Source organism: Nicotiana tabacum, chromosome 19, assembly GCF_000715075.1.
Source record: "Nicotiana tabacum cultivar K326 chromosome 19, ASM71507v2, whole genome shotgun sequence".
NCBI lineage: Eukaryota > Viridiplantae > Streptophyta > Magnoliopsida > Solanales > Solanaceae > Nicotiana > Nicotiana tabacum.
Window position 1 is genome coordinate 98,531,321 of NC_134098.1, and position 21,825 is coordinate 98,553,145.

General features: G+C 40.1%; 1 protein-coding gene across 1 annotated transcript; it reads right to left on the reverse strand.

Annotated features, from left to right (window-relative positions):
- Positions 1-2,846: 2,846 nt before the first annotated feature.
- On the reverse strand, positions 2,847-19,923 carry LOC107831324 (kinesin-like protein KIN-UB). Its single transcript, XM_016659085.2, has 19 exons — positions 19,531-19,923; positions 11,327-11,427; positions 11,120-11,242; positions 10,240-10,425; positions 9,873-10,094; positions 9,469-9,625; positions 8,742-8,891; positions 8,297-8,385; positions 8,009-8,212; positions 7,206-7,298; positions 5,633-5,767; positions 5,393-5,527; positions 5,038-5,173; positions 4,858-4,950; positions 4,359-4,484; positions 4,102-4,227; positions 3,648-3,791; positions 3,450-3,578; positions 2,847-3,350 (listed from the first exon to the last, which is right to left on the reverse strand). The coding sequence occupies exons 1-19, from the start codon at positions 19,658-19,660 to the stop codon at positions 3,190-3,192; spliced, it is 2,640 nt and encodes an 879-aa protein (XP_016514571.1). The 5' UTR covers positions 19,661-19,923; the 3' UTR covers positions 2,847-3,189.
- Between the last annotated feature and the right edge of the window lie 1,902 nt (positions 19,924-21,825).

A 21,825-nucleotide genomic window follows, 5' to 3' on the forward strand; every position in this document is an offset into this window, starting at 1 on the left:
CAGGAGTAGCTTAGCCTTAGCTAGGCAGACATGAACATTGGGTAGTGGGGAGTTACACGTGCACTTCTCTGAACTTAGCTCCTTTTCGAGGCAACTAACACTTTCACTTCCATACTAAGGCTTTACCCACAACAACTAGCGCACAACTTCTCTTCTCCTTGCTTTAACTCCGGTAGATCTAAAATTTGAATTTTAAATTTTTTTCACATTTTGTCTAAGTTAGTGGATTCAAAATATGTTATACTACTTGTACTTATTTGGCGAGTTTTTTAATTAACATATGTATAGAGGGTCTAATCCAAAGCTACACTATATTCGCCCATGAAATCAGCCATCGGCCTCTATTTCTTCTCTATTTCTTCGATTCAGAATTTAGAAGTAGATTGTAATATATATATATATATATATATATATATATATATATATATATATATATATATATATATATATATATATATATATACTAGTTTATGTCATTTAGACTGTGTGTGTATTTGCCGAACCTGAAAACCCGTTAATGTTGTATTTGCCACTGCTCAATCCCATCTCTCCTTTTAGTACTACTCTCCACATCTGAAGCTAATACTATGTTTCCACTTCGGTCTCTTTTTTTTTCCCCTCAAAATATCATAGAATTTTCTACGATGAAGATATTAACTTAAGACTGATCTTCGAGTCATCCGTATAGAAATCTTTCAAAAGTAGTTGCCCATCAGCTAGATGTTTGAGAAGGAATGATCAACCTACAGATGACTACAGGTAAGTTAGACTGTTTCAAGAATTCAATAACGGGTTTAAACTTAAGTTTGGTTCACTGCATTCAGTTCTATTCTTCGTTTTGCATCGTCTGTTTCAATCATAAAGGATTCTATAATCAATCACATCCACCATGATTGCTTCATTTTTAGACGCAGAAAGTGCAACATTGTGATACAACGGTTATAAGTTATACACACGGATAGCAATTTTTAATTTTAACGTGCATGTTTTAGTTGCTGGTTGTTTGTTTTATTTTATACGTCATTGTTCCTTCGTACTTGCTATGGAAAGTTACGTGCAATTATCTTTTTTTAGTATAAGTCTAACAATCATGTCATTATAGGTAAATCTCTATAGAAGTAATAATTGACAGCGTGATAAAAATGATGGCAATGCAAATAACTTCAATTTTTATTTAGATCATGTTAATTCGGATTAATATATCGCTTTTTATTCCGAACCGTGTTTGGTTTAATTCCTATTGTTTGGCTGGATTTTTCATAACTAACTTCTGTGGAATTTGTGGTATTCCACCTCTTGCTTGTTTTTGGTCACAAGACTAAATTCTTAATGGTTGTTGGTTTTATATTTGACAATTTTCGTAATAATAAATTGGGCCACTGCAAGATTAATTAACCATATTTTATATGTTTCAGATATATTAACCACCGTCATTTTCAAAATTATGGTGAAAAATAAAAAACCTTGATGGGGTAAAATTGGAGTTTAAGTAAACTATGATTTGATTTACTCCTAAAAATTCAACAGCCCTCCAAATTGCATCTGGAAAAATTAGCATGTTATCATGAGAGAATCATATATGCTCGATCGACTGTATATGCAACCACAAAACTTCTAAATCCTTCGCGAGGCTCCAGTTCCTGTCGTTGGGATCACCTTTGATTTTATTCATTTGGACAAATTTTGTTTATTTAGTACTTATATTTTTTTATATGCACATTTTTTTTTTAAATATACGTAGAGGCGCTGTGATCTGGGAATGGTCAAGAAAATACGCTTATAGAGCGCTACTATGAGTTTGCTTTGCTCTTATCCTTATACTGATCAAATTTTTTGAAAAAAAAAAGAACAGTACGTAAATATGGGAAAGAAATCAAAATTTCTTTTTGAACTCTATCATTTATATAAGGACCCGTTGTTGTTCATAATCGCTTGATTTCTGGAATTCGTGAGACAATTAACAGAACGATAGGTCTTGCAAAATAGTGCAAGTTGAAAGATATATTATGCATTTGGTTGGTACGAATCGTCTTCTTTTCCTTTTCTGTTTCATGCAACGTCAACGAGAGAATCACAACCATGTCTTTCTTTTTATAGATGTTAGTCTCATACAACAAATTCCATTAGTCCATTTATGAATACCATAGAAATATACTCACCAAGTCCCAGCATTCAATCAAATAAATATAGCAATATAAAACAAGGACTGATGATTTTATACTTGAAGGCTACAATTTAGATTATAAAGATAGATATTCAAAATCTCCATCTTCTTTTTGCAAATTACATATATAAAAGAAACTAAAGGCTAAAAACTTATTGAAAAATTAGTAAGGGAAAATGATGTTGGAGTCAATCTGAGTTGTCATTGTCACTGAAGGTTTCCGGCTTTCTTCTACCTCTTCTCCTTCACCCAACCAAAAGAAAGAGAGGAAAATGTTGGAATGGCTTTCTTTACACATTTACAATGGGTTGTTGGAGGTACTACTCCCCAAACTCACACGGTCTCACAGTAATAGCACTTACACTTGATGACCTCATTTGTTAGAGAGGGTTCAACTTAGGTGTTGTAAAAGCACATGAGGATAGGACCTACAGTTTAATAGCACAGCATATCATGCACAACATCCAAAAACCGCAAAGGAATATATTCTTTTATCCTCAACTTATATCTAAACCTTCACTTGGCAGGTTTTAACTTAAGACACTAGAGATTTTTTCCGTTTCTACAAACAAGATCACAACGATCTTCGGCAATTAATAGAAGGTAGACAACGAGGGAAGGGGGTAATTGAAAAAACTTTAGTAGTTTCATTATATCAATCAGAAATCAAGTCTTCCGCAAATGAAGAATAAAACAATTTCATTAGTTATATTATAATTACATGCTTACAAAAATACAATATTGAAGCTGAAGCAACCGCTTTAGGGATGAATTCCTACCCCAGAACCCAAAGAAAAATGAAAGAATGTAAGCTTCTCACTGAAACTTAAGAGCACATAGAAATACTACACACTAGAAACTATTTAATGTGGATACTTTTCTTCTAAGAGGATTTTGCTTGATGCACTCCCTCGATGCAAAATTGTGAGCAATCACTTTTCAGGAACTTGTTCATGTACACTATGCATGTGCATTTCAAGATTTAGGTGTTGCCTCAAGACCCTGGAGTGAAACCAATAACTTAACTATAACTCTATCCGCAAGCGTCGCATTTCAGCTAGGAAAGTCGGACTTGAAGTCAGAGTTCGACGTGCAAGAGACCTTATGTCATCTCGAGAGCAATCACGTGAGATACGATATAGCTCCCAAAGGGCTCCCCCACTGATCATGTCTTTTGCATTGACCTCTGAGGATAGGAAGAGACAGGTGAAACTTAAAGTTAAGTATAGTGATGAGAAATGCAATGCATGTATCCCAAACTCTTTGGTAGGATAGGATTGCATACCATGTTGTGCCAAATGGCAGAGAGCCAGTTCAACATGGCGCCTGATCATTGAGGCTTCATTATTGGAATTTTGAACAATCCATGGAAGTGCACCATCTTCTAACAGTGAAGAACGCCCAGCGTTCTGGCCTGTTGTAGCAGATCAACCTTAAGAAACATGGTAATTTGATAAACAAGATTGACATGTGCAGCACTTACCTTGAGCTGAAGATCTGGATTCGCACTTTGCAAAATTTGCAATTCCCCGTGCAACTTGTGACAAAACGTCTGGATGTCTACATCTCACCATCCCTAATAGTGCCTTGATACCACCTTCAAACCTGAGTCTTGTCTGTAGTTTATCTGGAATACAAATATATACCACGATCAAGGGCTGGATTAATTGACGGAAGAAGAAGGATTACATGACCACAAAGTAAAACTTGGATGGAATCCTTCAAGGAAGTCACGGGACCATACTGAAGCTAAATTCACTGAATACAAGAATGAATTGCAGCTTGATAGAGTCACTTAAATCGGTAGGGCCTCATTGGTTTCATGAACACAGAGAAAATGGTAGTAAAAAAGATGGAGCTATTCCTACCATGATCTGAAAGGCTGAGGAGTGGGGACGGGGAGAGGGGTAAGCCTACAGAAAAGTGAATGAGCTTACCGTTACCACATAGATTAGCAATGGCTCCGGCAACCATGCGTAATGTTTGAGGATCCTCAGCGTCAGCAGCTGTCACCGCTAACAGAGCAATCCCACCTTGAGTCATTATAAGTTCCTGGTTTGCTTCTGAAAAGACAGAAACTAATCCTCAGAACATAGTAGTTTTACCAGACAAAGGGCCTCGATAAGGACATAAAGTACCCTCTGCAGGGGAAATAAAGAGGAAAAGAAAATGAGATCGATAGATTGAGAATCACCACTCATTGCAAGATTTGCAATTGCACCAGCTGCTATTCTGCGAATAGTTTCATCCTCTGAACTACCAAGAAGCATCAGTAATGAAGTAAGACCACCAGCTTCTACAATCTTTTCCTGATTCGCTTCTGCAGGTATATTGAAGGCAGGATTAAAAATGTATCAGACGACGAACTATGACAAACAGCAGTATACCACACATAGAGCCCTATACTTTTTATCCCTGATTCCATCTAAGAGGCGAAGGTTGTGAACAATAAGAGTCACTTTTAAGTGACCTACTGAAGCCACCAAGGACAAAATGTTTAACTTGAAGGATAACATATGGAAACACTCAACAACCAAGAAGTTGGAGTAATTTACTGAATTTGTACAAAGAAACAAAAAATGAGCGATACACTTCTTTTTTCCAATAAGTCAAGTAAAGTGGCAAGCGAGAAAATATGCCGTCGCAAGACTTTGCTTTCTGCACTTGGGAAGTTTGGGTGGAAAATAGATTACCTTCAGCTGCTAGATTAGCTACTACTTTCACTGCATGAATCCGCACGGTAGCATCGTCAGACTCCAGCAGCGACAAAATTTTATGTAATCCAACTGTAATGCCCATGAAGGAGAAATGAGAAAATTGTGTTCAGTTGCTTTGCACATTAAAAGGACATACTCTGAAGAATATATTGGAACCTTGCTCGTGAAGATTGGTGATTGAGGATCTCTCTCCATTAGCCGCATCTTTGCAATGCAGATTTTTAAGAGGAGACAAAGAATCTAGCCCAGGAAGTCCAGTGCCATTTCTGCTTCTACCCAGATAGCTTGTTGTCTAGAACAGGCAATTAAAGTGAAAGTGAAACTGATTGGAAGAATTGCGAGGAAAGGGAAAAGGAGAGACGCAAAAGGTGATATAAGCATATCCATCAAATCACAAATTCTCACAAACCACAGAACATTGTCAAGTGCGGCAAACAGAACAAGATATCAGCAGTAAGTAGAATATATAGCAAAGACCTAATCAAGCTTATAGGCAAGTTAAAGACTGTACTTGACCAGCTTCCATAGTTAGCTGTGAAAATTGACTACGTAAGACAATCACTTCTTCTTCCAGTCTCTTCTTCTGACGAATCTCTTCTTCCAGCACGCTTTGGAGGTTTAGAATATCAGAATTTCCACCTGCTGACTACAGTGCACATTGATCAGTCATATTCATCAGCTCAATCCTAAATTACATTCCAGAGAATTCGAGCAGTTCTGTTTAAAAAAAGATTATCAATGAAGAGCATACCCCTGGGTTTGTAAACTTGTCCAGTTGATCCTTGAGTTTGTTGATTTCCTCTTCTGCCGCCTTTCTTGTTAGCATTTCATGCTGAAGCAACATCTTAAGTTCAGAGATTTCCTCATTACCAGAGCCCATCTGGCCCTGCACAAGAAGCAATTTAATCATCGGAAACAAAATAAAGAATCAAGCAGCAGTATGTTGCTCTTTCCTCTGAACTAAAGCCCAATTTATGCCTTGAATCAATACATGCTCACACAGAGACTTATAGAGGGCTACTGACGCCAAGGTTCTATTATAATTTCAGACGGTCTTCATGATTTTGTTGATCCACAATAATCTTGAAGACTCATTAGCAGTGTTATCAAAGGTGCGCTTAAGCCCTGAAGCGAGGCTCAAAGCAAGTTGAGCGCTTCGCCTCGCTTAGCGGGTGCTTCAGTATTGGCATCAAGGCTCTAAGGCATACTTTTCCTTGCCAATGAGCATAATTCTGAAGAGGCGACACTAAACAATTGATATTTCACTTTATCGTAAATTTTCTTCAATTTCTTTGTCCATATATTTTGAATTCATGCTTATAGATATTAGTCTTGGACTACACATACATATTTATAGTTTTTCTCCATTTGCTCTTTTCTTCATTAAAGCCCACGCTTTATTTGCGCTTTGCGCTTAAAGCCCCAATAGACCTTAGAGCTTTTTTGCGCTTTTCGCCTTTGATAACATTGCTCATTAGAAACACGAAAAGGAGATTTCCAACAACAACTAAGCCTCAATCCAAGCTAGTTGGAGCTGGCTATATGAACCCTCACTATCCAATTCGCTCTCACTTAGACCAGTCTCACTCCATATTCAATAAATAAGGTTCTCTAGTCCTAGAAGTTCTCTACAGTTTCTACTGCTATATACCTCAAGATTTACCCAGTCGACTACCCAGGTGGGTGGGTGGAATGTGTTAAATAGAATGATTATTCTGATGTGTGCATCTCAATTTCCGCCACCAGCTTCTGCTGAATGATCTGGGTTATGAATTCTACCATTTGTTGCTTGACCTTTGCATGGGAACAGAGCAGTGATTATTACACTCCTATTCGGTGAAGGCGTGAAGCCTTCCCACAGTTTAAACGTATAGGACTTCTATAAAAGAATATCTTCCCGGTGGAGGTAACTCTAGATCCTCAGCTGTCACATGGGAAACAAAAAGCAGATAAGATGCTACTTGTTTCAACAATAGAACTAAATGCTACGTGTTCCTACTATAAAATTCCCTTTTTGAGAAACAGACCTTTTGTGAAGTCCACCTTAATAATTGAATTGTATCAACTATAAGAAATTTTTTATTTTTTTTTATACGGTGATTGTATCAACTATAGAATTAGATGCTACTTTTGAATTAAAGTATTTCCTTTTCCAGAAACCGACTCTTTGTGAAGTATAACCTTGATACTTCTACAACATTAATGATAGCCATCATCAACAACACAACAAAAATAAAATTAATAATGATGATGATAAATAACAGGAAAAAGCAGAGTAACAAAAACCAGATGACCTCTGTGATATATGTTCCATCAGTTCTTACATTGTTTGTGTGCTTTTGTTGATTAAGGCTCCACTTCTCCTCCAACTTCTTGATTGATTCCATATATTCCATCTGACATTTTATTTTCTCCTCCTGCAAGTAAAGCAGAATTGTATTCCAGAATAGTTGAATCATAATTCCAGTAGGTACAATCTCGAATCCTAGTCAGATTCCATCAACATACAACTCAAATCTTATTCAATATTAGTGTTATGACCGTACTAACTTTTTTGTGTACAAGTATTATGACAGTAATACCTCAATCAGCCAATGAAATCATCTTCATTTATTTGTCGTCTCTCATCTTATTACTTATTAGTTTAACTAATCGACTTTATGAAGTCAGCTCCGTATATGTGAGTTTTGCATAGCGTAGCCGGTCCCAAGTCCAAATAAAGGAGGAGGGTTATGGTAGCCAAGCTACCAACATAAAAATAATTAAATAATGATGATAAAGCTTAACCCAACTAGTTTGGGATTGAGGGGTAGTCGATTGATATAGACTTTCTAAAGTCAAAAGACAAACTAAATGAGATTCATTAAAGAGAGCAAAAATATTTTTATCCGAGCAAAACTAACTGCAAAAGCCCTGATCTATTTACATGCATCAAAAGAGAGTATAACTATTTCCTTCTTTTAACATAAGCAATTGGTAACAAAACTAGGCACATATAATCAAAAGTGTTACAGTAAAGTGGTGCACTCCACCAATATGTGGTTCTTGATTTAAACCAATTCCCAATCTAATTATTAATTACAGCAAAAAACTTGCAACGTCATGAGAACAAAGAAAGACAAACTACCTTCAGGGCTTCAGCATAGTTCCTTTCAGCCTCTGAGACATGCTTCTGTGCTTCTAATCTAATTCGTTCAACCTCGGCCTCAAAAGCTTTCTGTAGTCTTTCATTTTCAGCAATAAGTTTGTCTACTTGCACCTCGAGCCTTTTTGACAAACTTTTGTAATCGAATTCTTCCTTAATCTTCAACATGTTTTCCACCTTCATAGCCTGCACGAAAGGATAAAACTATCTTGGCACACATAGGCAGCAGTACAACCTATCCACACAAATTATTCCGAATGGAGAACTCACTCTCTGTCCAAACAAAATGGTACTTGATGTTTCTGCTCTATGCCTAGGTGATGGCCCAATGGTGATAACTAATGAGGTTCTTGACGTTCCTGGAAAATCACAGGAAGTAAACCAACATGATTGAACTTCAAGTAAACCAACATGATTGAACTTCTTGAACAACTAAGATATTGACTCCTAGCTCTTTTTTTTCTTTTTTTTTTTGGGTGAATAAGTAAGAAAGAATATCGCCTCCTAGCTCTTGAAACAGTTAAAAGAGCATATCTTAGTAAAAATGTTGGCATCCTTGGGTAAGAAAAGGCCAAACCAGAATGTACACAATTCTAGAAACTGGTATAGCCCATTTGTAAAGGCAGTACACTCAGTTATATCTGTTGATATAAAGATACCTCTAAACATTTCCATGTATATGTACAGACACAAGAAACAGAAAATATAAGCCCACCTCCAAATGAATCTTTAAGCAACCGCGTAAGTTTCGAATCTCTGACAGGTACATGAGCACTATTTTCGGCCAACGCATTTATGCACTTCCCTAGGGCACTTAGTGAAAGATTGATGGACTTTGCTTCCTCCAACATGTGCCCTTCGCTTCCTACAGGACATAAGGAAAGGACATGTAGTCAGTTTACAAATCAAAAGACCAAATTACATGCAATAACCAGAAGACTTGCTACATCTACATACCTCCGGCAATAAGAACCTTTATTTTTATTTAGGTTAATAAATTATTCCTCCCTTTCCATTTTTCCCCTTCTAATATTTTTATGTTATGCAAAAGTGCATATTTCTTCTGTTCTACTACAACCATATTTCACTCCAATTTTTCTTCTCTTAAACCATATATCCTGCAGACTGGCCGCTGACACACCTTGCGATACCTATAATTAGAGCAAGACTTTATCTTGATGTTGCTCTAACAAACAATGAGTACAGGATCTTCTTGCAGTCATGGTTTTCTCTTAATCTTTTACAAAAAAGCAGATGAGCCAATGTGAATCTTTTCACCCACACAACAAAGAATATAAAGCTAAAGACTAAAAGAAATAAAGCATACATTAAAAGCACATAGATAGAAATATTCTTAAATTAGAGAAGAGGTTACTCGGAAAAATCTCAAACCAGTAACTAAGATTTACTACTCAATTTGGGAGGCCCACTGTTGAGTATACCTGACTTGTTTACACGCTCAGAACCAGCAAGATCTACAAGAACTAGTTTGCCTTTTCTCAACATCGGCGGCTTATAATTGGTTGTTAAGTGAGAGGAATGATCTGTTTCAGCAGAAAAATCAGCTTCTCTTCCAGGAACTGACCTCTTAATATGTACCTACAATAAAATAACAACACAAATTCCAAATGAAACATGTTTATACTGATATACTTTATACAGATTTGTAGTTAGAAACCTCTATCTTTAGAGAACCCTAATAATTATTGAACAGTGCAACAAAATGGGCCCGAATAGAGTGAAACAGACAGAGGACTTATACCACCAACAAAGGTACTGTTGATTGATTGATGTTGATAAATAATGCAATTAATTGGAGAGATGAAATATGTAATTCCTGATTTACCAAGAGAATAGCATGACTTCGGGAAGATTCAGTATTCAGCTTTGTGTTAGCAGCATATCTATGAGCTTCCCCAACCCGTAGCAGTTCAACAAAACTTTGCTGGTCCCGGACCTCCACTATTGTTGCCCCTGGTAAAGACACATCACCAGTTTTTTGGTCTTCAACTATGGGGATGTTGTCATTAGCAGGATTTAGGAGGTCCTGAATTGTTTCCATGTAAAGCTGCATGCAAACCAGGATATTCAGATAACACTTGACACATCTTTTCGTTGCAAATTGATTGTGGTCATGAGCAGTAGCCAGCCAGCAAGCAAAAGATGCACAAGAACAATGTAGTTGCCGATAGATTTAAGAAAAATATTCCAACCTGTAAGTACGAGACTGAAACTGAATCGGTCTCCAAGCAGATATTTGCAAATATGTCTTCCATTGAACGAACCATGATACCGCGAGCAGAGGCATCTTCATCACCTAATCGTCCAAGGGTATAAGTCTTCCCTGTGCCGGTCTGACCATATGCCATCACTGTTCCATTGTAACCGTCCAAGACACTCTAGTAAAATGGGCAAAAAGAGAAGAAAGAGTGTTCATAAACATTATCACAGAAAGATAGCATACGAATATGGTAAAATTTACATTCTCAAGGCGTCCTTACATACTTTGTCCAACCGTTTGTAAGTAATTAATCATGTTAATTATAACAAAGAATACATCAACACCTGACTATTTTTGACTTGTATGAACTTTCACATCTCTCATAATAAATTTATGTAACATGACATGTACTGTTACCACAATCAACATCGTCGTCATAAGATCATATATTTTGTTGCACTTAATGTGAAGAAATGGTCTACAACAGTGAAGAATAGCTGCACGAACAATAAGTTATTGTGTTAAGTCCACCTATACTTAATTTCAGGATCGAAACATAGTTTGTCAAAGATGGATACTGAAGGAGCCAAATGTTGTCTTCTAATCTGGGTCCCCACTAGCTATCACCTAGTTAATGGTATATGAATTATTCGCCCAGACCTCCATTATTCAAGAACTCTCTTTTTGTCAAAATTACAATTTATCATCCACAAATATCACCCCTTGAAAAAAGATTTATGTTGGGGATGGGCTAGTTATTTGGCATCAGTGGTTTCTTCCCTAGGCATAGTTAGCTTCAAATTGGTCAAGGTAACAAATATAATACAAAATAAAGCAACAAACCTCCCTTATCAAAAAAGAAAGCAACAAACCTCAACAACAGGTTTTGCAACAACTTCATAGACACGCTTTTGGGATGCAAACTCGGTGAACACCTCATCAAACTCGTATGTATCTGAATCCCAATTGTTTTTCCTAAGTTTCAACCTTTTGAGCTGGCAGTGAAAAAGAATAAATTTGCATCATACTCTAGCTACTCACTAAAAAAAGCTTCTCGGGAAAATGAAAAGGGGGACAACCTCCGGCTGTATCTCAACGCAATCAGCAAAATCTGCATCTGCTGCCAATTCCTCGGCATTTCGAGGACGTAATCTGATAGCAACTCGAACTCTTCCAGACACTATTTAGACAAATCAAAACAAACATGCATATTCACATATATCGAAGCAAGAGAAAACAGAAGAATCTGAGTTGTGCAGCTTAAGCCAGCAGAAAGGATGACCGTAACATAAAATACTCTTAACAACAAGAGAAATCACTAAAAATCACCAAATCTGTCATATAGTTCTTGATGTGATATCATTCCAATAAATATTCCATATCTATACACTTGTTTATTATGCAAGTATGTCTGACTGTCTTCAACTTTCAACCAAAACAAACCTTATTTTCTTAGTCTTTTATTCTGGGAGATTAATTTATTAGAGAAACATTTCAAGCAGTACGCAACCATACACAATCAAGCATACAAAGACCAATGCTTTTTATCTGTGCTAGTTAAACAGATTGAATAAATAAGACTGAAGGGAATAATAAATTATGTTCCCTTTACACATTCCAAATAATAAGACCTACTTTCAATTTTTACCCTTCCGAAATTTACGAACCTGTTCCTTAAATTTAAAAAGGGCAATCCGGTGCACTAAGCTCCCGCTATGCGCGGGGAAGGGTCGGACCACAAGGGTATATCGTACGCGGCCTTACCCTGTATTTCTGCAAGACGTTGTTTCCACGGCTTGAACCCGTGACCTTTTGGTCACATGGCAACAACTTTACCAGTTACGCCAAGGCTCCCCTTCTATTCATCGGTTAACATCATTCTATTCATAAAATAAGACAAGTTTTACCACAGTTTTGATTATGCTTCATTAATTATGCCTATCAACTATAACTCGTATCTCTGAAAACAGTTACTAAAGAAAGTTATTGATGCTATAATAAAGGGGGAAAAAACTAGAAAATTTTAAGAAATGATTGGTGTTGCGGGAGTTCCCAACCCATTCCCCATTTCCCGTGTCAACAGTCACACATAGTTCAACACAGTTACTTTTGTTCAAATTCTTAGCATCAAAGCCGCCACTGGAGTTTCTAATTTAAACCCTAGTACGAGCTAATCTACCACACTGTACATTCCTATGCATATACATCCATAAATCTAAGAAAACATAGACAATGATTAGGTGCACGGGAAAGTTGAAAGACTTGAAGTAGCAGCCTAGCATATAAATCAAGCCCCGGTGTCAACTAACAAAATCAGTCCATAACATCACATCGTCCAATAGAAGGAAGCCAGTGAAAGCGAAAAGGCACAATTTCTAACACAACTCTGAAAATCCAATTAGAAAAATTAACTCGATCCTCAACCAGATTGAAACTACATTGATGGAAACTCGTTCATGAATCAGACAAACTTCACCTAGCATCAAAGCGATAATGTATGTCTTTTGATTGTATATGCATAGGAATGTAAAAGTGTGGTAGATTAGCGATAATGTATACAATCAAAAGACATACAATCAAAAGACATAAATTACTGGAGTTTTTTATTTAACCCCCAAATACGAGCTAATCTACCACACTTTTACATTCCTATGCATATACAATCAAAAGACATACATAATGTCATGGGCGGCTTTCCAACCATGCCCCATGACCCCTTGGACGCGCCCCGTGGCGTCCTGGCCAGCTTCCCAACGCCCCTCGCCACGGTACGCCCCGTGGTCTCGGCAGCTCCAAGTGACAAGCGCGCATGTGCCTCTGTCGCCCCACCGATAGCCATCGCCAGCGCCCAGCCACAGGCAGATGCCAGCAGCGCCGCGCGCGCAGACCCTGATGCTAAAGACAAAGTTGCTGCCAACGGACTTGTTTCTGCTTTGTAGAAGACTAAGTCCTTTTCATTGTAAATATAGAGTAGTTTTGCTGCATTTTCTTTAAGTGTGATTTTCCAGCTTTCATAGGTCTAGTCATGTAACTTTGGTTTATTTTTTTTAAGCATTATTAAGGGGGGCCAAGCAATCAAAACTTTCAAGCAAGCAAACAATTCTCTGTACTGGTGTCTCTCCCCCCGACACCGTCTTGTTTTTCTGCAATAGCTTTCATTCAATGCAATCAAGCTTTCTTTCATTCTCAATTCTCTTTTCTGCTCTCTTTCAATTGTTCATGACATTGGTTTTCCCGTACGGCACTGACAATCTAGTCTAGCGTACGGAGGGGACCTCAGTTGGCAGACAACAACCGTACTGACATCGGTTGCTTAGCCTTACGTCGCCCTTCCAAGGAACTTCAGGAAGGCGCCGCGTAACAGTTGGTATCAGAGCCTAGGCTCGACATCGGACGAGGGATTACATTGCAATTACCACCATTTCTGACCATGGTGAATTATGGGGATCGCATCGCGACCCTTGAGGGAACGGTTGACGCATTACGGCCCATCGTGGAAATGGTGCCCGATCTAAAGACCAGCCTAGTGCAAAGGTTGGACGACCTGGACCGCAGACTCGATCCAGGCCGAAGTTGACATAGAAAATATCAGTCGCGACTCTGAAGGAGACTGGCAAACGGCAGCCATAGAGGCAGCCGAAATTTTTGGTAAATTTGAGGTCCTCCAACAGGAGCGCGACGAGGATTTAGCCAATAGGGCACAAGAGGCAGATAGGGTGACTGCCATACAACAAACTATAGACAACTTGACAGGCCAGTTCAACGTTGTCAATGCTGCGTTACAAGGCCTGCTTCGAGGAGGTGGAAACCAAATCGGGGGTATTGTGAACCTCGCCCCTGTGGCCCAAAAACTGAAAATTCCTGAGCCAAAGCCTTACAGTGGAGCTCGGAATGCCAAAGAAGTGGAAAACTTCATCTTCGACATCGAACAATACTTCGATGCCGTGGGGGGCCTACAAGAAGCCAAGAAAGTAGCAACTGCTGCCATGTATCTTCAGGGTGATGCCAAACTCTGGTAGCGGGTGAAATACGAAGTCATCAAGGCTGGTGAAGATGCCCTCGAGACATGGGCAGAACTGAAGGCAGCCATACGCCTGCAGTTCTTCCCCGAAAATGTTGAGTACAATGCTAGGAGAAAGCTACGGGAGCTCCGCCAGACCAAATCAGTGCGGGATTACGTGCGGGAATTCTCTGCGCTCATGCTGAACATCCGCGACATGGGGGACAAAGACAAACTATTCACCTTCCTGGAAGGGTTGAAACCTTATGCCCGCATGGAGTTGCAAAGACAAAGGTTAGACACGTTACCTAAGGCAATCCAAGCAGTAGAGTGCCTTGGGGATTATCAAGTGGAAGCCCGGAAGGACAGGCCTCAACAGCCTGTCCGAGGAGGATACAAAGGAGGCCAGCCGAACACTGGTGGCCCTAGCAGAAATGGAGGAGACCGGAGTGCAGCCAAATCTAAGGCTCCCTCCTCAAGCAGTACTAGTGCTGCATCTAACAACAATGATCGGGGGAGGAAACCCCCCTCATGATGCCGTCATTGCGGCGGACCACATTGGAACAATGAATGCCCGCATGCACAGATGAACGCCCATCAAGCTTTTGAGGATTGGACGGATGACGATGCCGATGATACGGACCAGACCGAACCAGTTGGTGCATTCAATGCCATTGTTGGCTCTTTTTCTGAGCCCCTAGCGGGAACCAGTGCTGGTATCCGTAAGAAAAAGGACCCCTGTCCAATCGCCAAGAAAGGGAAAAAGAAGGCGAACGAAAGGACTCCTCCCCATCAAGAGAGAACCTTAATGTTCGTTGATATGAAGGTAAATGGCAAGCCCATTCGGGCGATGATAGACACGGGTGCTACCCACAACTACTTAGCCTCGACTCAGGTGGAGCGCCTTGGCCTAGTTGTAGGAAAGGGCAAAGGTCGTGTCAAGGCTATCAACTCACCACCTCAGCCAGTGGGTGGAATAGCCAAAGAAGTACCGGTGAAACTTGGCCCTTATGAAGGAAAGTTCAACCTGCGCGTGGTGATTATAGATGACTTCGAGTTGATAGTGGGGTTGGAATTCCTGAGACAGACCAATACCATGCCGGCACCGTATGCAGACTTGCTACTGATGATGGGAGAAAACGGAGCTAAGCCCTGCATTATTCCGTGCATTCCCATGAAGATGGCCGCCGAGAATATCTCGGCCTTGCAGTTGAAGAAGGGGTAAAAAGACATGAACCCACGTTCCTGGCTACCCTCTGCATGGAAGATATAGAACGCTCCTCGAGTCCCATTCCTGCACCCGTGAAGGAGTTGCTTCTGGAATTTGAAGACATCATGCCACAAGACATGCCAAAGCGTCTTCCGCCTAGGCGAACTGTGGACCATGAGATCGAGTTGGTGCCGGGTGCGAAGCTACCTGCCCGGGCGCCGTACAGAATGTCACAACCCGAACTCACCGAGCTTCGGAGACAATTGACGGAAATGCTAGACACAGGGATCATCGTGCCCTCCAAGTCCCCATACGGGTCCCCTGTGCTATTCCAAAAGAAACATGATGGTAGTTTACGACTCTGCATGGATTACCGGGCTCTAAACAAAATCACCGTGAAAATAAGTACCCTATTCCGCTAATGGCAGACTTGTTTGATAGACTGGGTGGTGCAACGGTATTCACCAAAATAGACCTGAGGACAGGTTATTGGCAAGTTCGGATTGCAGAGGGTGATGAGCACAAGACGACCTGTGTGACAAGATATGGGTCGTACGACTTCCTGGTTATGCCCTTTGGCTTGACTAACGCACCAGCCACATTTTGCACCTTGATGAACCAGGTCTTCCGAGAATACATTGATGAATTCGTCGTGGTTTATTTGGATGACATTGTGGTATATAGCCAGACACTAGAAGAACACCTGGAGCATTTGCGGAAGGTCCTAGCCCGATTGCGGGAGCACGAATTATATGCAAAGCTATCCAAGTGCTCCTTTGCTCAGAAACAAATTGACTTCCTCGGACATGTCATCGAGGAAGGGCGGATCAAGATGGACCAGCAAAAGATTCAGGCCATCACAGAATGGCCGCCTCCTAAGGATATCCACGCCTTGAGGTCGTTCCTTGGCCTATGCAACTTCTATCGGCGTTTTGTGAAAAGTTACTCCCTCATTGCAGTGCCGCTGACAGAACTCCTCAAGAAGGTCACACCGTGGGATTGGGGCCCCAAGCGGGCAGAGGCCTTCGATGCATTGAAAATGGCTATGTCTAGTAGCCCAGTCTTGGCCCTCCCTGACTTGGCCAAACCATTCGAAGTGCAAATGGATGCCTCCGACTATGCACTTGGTGGAGTATTGCTACAAGAAGGGCATCCCGTAGCATACGAGAGCCGGAAGCTGAAGGATGCAGAGCGGCGCTATGCCGCCCATGAGAAAGAATTATTGGCTGTCGTTCATTGCTTACGCCTTTGGAGGCATTATCTGCTAGGAACCCCATTCGTGGTCAAGACAGACAACACAACCGTTAGCCATTTCATGACCCAGCCAAAGCTGAATGGTCGACAGGCTAGGTGGCAGGAACTCCTAGCGGAATTTCACTTCAACCTGGAGTACCGAAGTGGGAAGACCAATCATGTTGCTGATGCACTCAGTCAGAGAGCTGATCTAGCATCGGTGTGTGTACTCGCCGCCCTAAAGGGAAGCGAAGTAACCATCACCATAAAAGACCAGATACAAGATCTACTCATCAAGGATCCTGCTGCACAGTATTTGGTTGATTTGGTAGGACAGGGCAAGACTCGCCAGTTCTACACCGAAGATGGTTTCCTTAAGGTGAAAGGGAACCGACTTTATGTTCCTAAAGGAGGAGATCTGCGACGGACTCTTCTAGCGGAATGCCACGATACTCTGTGGGCCGGTCATCCCGGCGAGGAACGCACCATGGCATTGCTTCGCCGTGCATATTATTGGCCTCAAATGGTCGATGACGTCGCTCAGTATGTGAAGACTTGTCTAGTATGCCAGAAAGACAAGTCAGACCGCTTGACGCAGGCAGGGCTCTTGGAACCACTAGCTGTTCCAAAAAGACCTTGGGAAAGCGTTTCCCAGGACTTCATCACCAGATTGCCCAAGGTCGGAGATCTCACAACTATCTTGGTTGTGGTGGATCGGTTTTCCAAGTATGCTACCTTTATAGCAGCCCCACAATATATATCAGAAGATACAGCTCGGCTATTCTTCTCTCATGTCGTCAAATATTGGGGCCTTCCTAAAGACATTGTTAGTGATCGCGACTCACGCTTCACTAGCAATTTTTGGACCCAACTCTTTAAGTGTCTCGGGTCAAAATTGAGTCATAGCTCAAGTTTTCATCCGCAATCTGATGGCCAGACGGAGCGATTCAATGGCATGCTAGAGGAATATCTCCGGCACTTTGTGATCGGATCACAGAAGAACTGGGTGAAACTTCTGGATGCTGCTCAACTGTGTTTCAATTCACAGAAGAGCTCAAGTACCAACAAAAGCGCTTTTGAAATTGTTACCGGACAGCAACCGCTACTCCCACACACAGTGAACGCACCAAATATGTCAAAATCTCCTCGGGCTGCTAGCTTCTCAAAAGAATGGAAACAAAATTTGGAGATAGTGCGGAGCTATCTCGTCAAAGCCCAAAAGCGGATGAAGAGGCATGCTGATCAGAATCGCCGCTTTGTTGAATACCAGGTGGGAGACAAAGTGATGGTCAAAATCCCAAAGCGGTACTTGTTTGCAGGGGTCCATGACCCTCGCCTATTGCAAAAATATATTGGACCCTTGTCCATTGAAAGGCGCATTGGGAAAGTTGCATACCGGGTGGATACCCCAGCTTGGTAGAAAATCCATCCTGTTTTCCATGTCAGTCTCCTGAAACCTTTTCGGGAAGATATGGAGGATCCTTCACGAAGCCAACTCACAATACCAAGTATTTGAGGTCCCAATTCAACTGGGAAAAGGCGTGCTGAAGCTATTCTTGATGATCGAGTGATTCACGCCTCAAGAAAAGATCACCAGGAGTTCTTGGTGAAATGGCAGGGATGTGATGCAGAGGAGAATACTTGGGAGAGAGGAACAAATCTCAAAGCCTACAAGAGCCTGGTTGATGATTACCTTGCAAGAAAGGCACTGAGGACGTCGCCAACTCAGGTGGGGGAGAATGTCATGGGCGGCTTTCCAACCATGCCCCATGACCCCTTGGACGCGCCCCGTGGCGTCCTGGCCAGCTTCGCAACGCCCGTCGCCACGGTCGGCCCCGTGGTCTCGGCAGCTCCAAGTGACAAGCGCGCATGTGCCTCTGTCGCCCCACCGATAGCCATCGCCAGCGCCCAGCCACAGGCAGATGCCAGCAGCGCCGCGCGCGTAGACAATGCCGCGCGCGCAGACCCTGATGCTAAAGACAAAGCTGCTGCCAACGGACTTGTTTCTGCTTTGTAGAAGACTAAGTCCTTTTCATTGTAAAATATAGAGTAGTTTTGCTGCATTTTCTTTAAGTGTGATTTTCCAGCTTTCATAGGTCTAGTCATGTAACTTTGGTTTATTTTTTTTTAAGCATTATTAAGGGGGACCAAGCAATCAAAACTTTCAAGCAAGCAAACAATTCTCTGTACTGGTGTCTCTCCTCCCGACACCGTCTTGTTTTTCTATAATAGCTTTCATTCAATGCAATCAAGCTTTCTTTCATTCTCAATTCTCTTTTCTGCTCTCTTTCAATTGCTCATGACATTGGTTTTCCCGTACGGCACTGACAATCTAGTCTAGCGTACGGAGGGGACCTCAGTTGGCGGACAGCAACCGTACTGACATCGGTTGCTTAGCCTTACGTCGCCCTTCCAAGGAACTTCAGGAGGGCGCCGCGTAACAATAAATATGTGCGAACTTACACATTGATTCGGTGCACGTAAAAGTTTTAAGGCTTGAAGCACCAATATACCTAATTGGCGATATTTAAAAAACAAAAACAAAACAAAATGTCACTTCCGAAATTCACAACTATAAAAAAGAATACCAATGCAGCATTTAAATCAAGCTTCAATATCAGTTATCAACTAGCAAAATGTATACTCAACGTCACATCGTCCAATTAACACTAACCTAAACCACTAAAAAGCACAATCTCTAACACACACAAACAGACACACAGAGCAGAATCAATCAGTGAATTCGACGACTTGAAAAACCAATTGGCGAAATAAACTCGATCCACAACCAGAAAGCAACTAGTACATTGATTGAATCTTCTAGAAAATTCGGAACTCACATGCGTCAATAGTACTACTGCGGCGGCCGTTGGAAGAAGCCGATGTCGGAAGCTTCGATTTGAAGGAAGACGAAGTAGGGAGATTCGGCGCCTTGTGAGTACCGTTTCTGTAACCACCACCTGACGACATCACTGTTCACTCTCTCTTGAAATGGAGGTGTTTGTTTGCACAGCGAGGAGGAACAACTTTTTTTTTTACTCTTTTTGGGTTCAAAATGAAGGGTAGTAATATAGAAAGAGAGAAAGATGGTGTGGGGTCCAGTTGCGGTGAATAGTTAAGGAGTGAAGGGACAGAGACTTGTCGGGAGCAGTAGGTGACTGAGTTGAGAAGAGAACTAAGAAGTATGGTGCTTAGATTTTTAGATGGAAGTACGAAAATGCCATTGATCTACTAAAATGATCCTTTAGACACGAGATTTAAGATATTAATCTATTTTATAAGCTTTTAGAGTGAATGTTAAAATCTAATTGGATAAGACCCCGTTTGGACAAAAGAATTATTTCCTTTTTTCAAAAAAGAAATTCAAAATAATTAAAAATGCATTTTCGAATTTGAAAAATTGACGACTGCCAGTTTTTCAATTGAAAAATGAAAAAATTAGTATTTTTAACTTTTATAAATTTACCCTATATTTTTAAAATTTATAAAAGGACTACAATCAGTTATTAAACCTAGGTAACACCTACAACTATCCACCATCTAATTGAGTGGCTTTGGACTATAATTTTGATATTCACTGTTGAGATCTACAATTTATACATTTACCTAAAGGAGTCACTACAACTTCTATTAGAGATTGTTCGTACAGTTAAACAATCAGCATGTTTGATTGTTTGTTTCAAGTAGGATAATCAAGTCGGGGTGATTTTGATATTTTTTATAAATTATGTGGTATAAATCATGTTTCATGATTTTGAAATAAGTACATCCAAATATGTTACAAAAATTATTACCAAACATAACTTCATCTTCAAATCAAATTTCGGTGAAATTGAAAGTTAATTGCAAGTATGAAGAGTAGTATTACTCATTCAGTTAAAATTGAAAGTGTTATTCAAAAAATAAGATCAAATCGTTCAAACTTTTTTCTTTTAACAAGAACATTGATTTTCCCAAAAAATACATGATACATATCAAAAATAACAAAAGAGTGATATAAATCATAACCTTTATAATACAAAATATATTAATACAAAAAGAATACTAACAAAGATAATTATTTAACTCTTCAGACAGTAAAACATCAATATAATAGAATATAAAAGTACTCATATGATTTAGTGAGCTAGATTATTAATTTAGTGTAGTTTTAGATTGTTTATCTTTATATAATTTTTAATTATATACATTTTTATTCTGAAATTTAAAACAATCCATGTTGTCTGAAGTTATTCCAAACATAAAACATGTAGATAGCCATATTCTGAATTTTATCGATAAGAAAACATTTACTGTTTCCTTTAAAAGACCACCCTCGTGGCTCGTGGGTGCGACTTTGAATTGCGCCGACCGGTCGAGCATGCGGAAATTACCAGATTGGGCTTCTGCGGAATAACTGCCTTAAAAGTCGTGCCCAGTATATCTAGGCGTGAAAGTCAAGTGGGGTTCGATCGTGTACTTTGTGCGGGCCATCGTGTCGAGCCCACTACTTTATATTTTCAGAAAAGTGCTGTCTGATTAGATGGGTACGGACCTTATATAGGCCCAGATTAAGAAAAGCCCAGTATTTCCAGGCCTGTGAAAAGATAATGGGCTTGAGTCCAGCTGTTGCAAGAGAAATTACGTTGGATGAGTGTAAACCATCATTTACAAACTAATCATTTATATTTTGACCCTATTAAGATATATATTGAAAAATACTGCGTTAGAAAAAAACTTTTTCCTAGAACTTCTATCATCGTAGTAAAAAAATTAATAGTAGCACGAAAATATCTTCTTTGTGTCATTCGCCCCTTTTGCAACCCATTTTTACCAGTCCTACAGGGTGAGAAGAGTTCCCTTGTGATAATAAGAGGATATGGAAAGGGAATTATTGATTTGTTGATGTCCAAATCATAATTAAACTATCTCCTATCCTAGTAATAGAAAATCTGTTGTTAGGTAGCATAAATATTCTTCGCATTGTCAACCAATACAAAATAAATCCATCTAAAGTAGAGGACCGAGTCCACACTCCTACAAATTGGAGGTTGAAGGCAAGCGTAAGTTCACCTGGACTTGGTAGCTCGAATAGTTTCCTAATTCAATTTCTGTGCTACAACGTCATTTTATATTTTAATTTAAAAACATTGCAA

Bases quoted from the DNA above. Each gene is read 5' to 3' on its own strand.
- LOC107831324 (XM_016659085.2), bottom strand. From the start codon at position 19,660: ATGTCGTCAGGTGGTGGTTACAGAAACGGTACTCACAAGGCGCCGAAT. The intron at 10,095-10,239 runs GTTGGAATATTT...GTTTGCATGCAG, and splicing joins TTTCAGTCTCGTACTTACAG to CTTTACATGGAAACAATTCA. The intron at 8,213-8,296 runs GTGAGTTCTCCA...CCTTTCGTGCAG, and splicing joins CCATTTTGTTTGGACAGAGA to GCTATGAAGGTGGAAAACAT.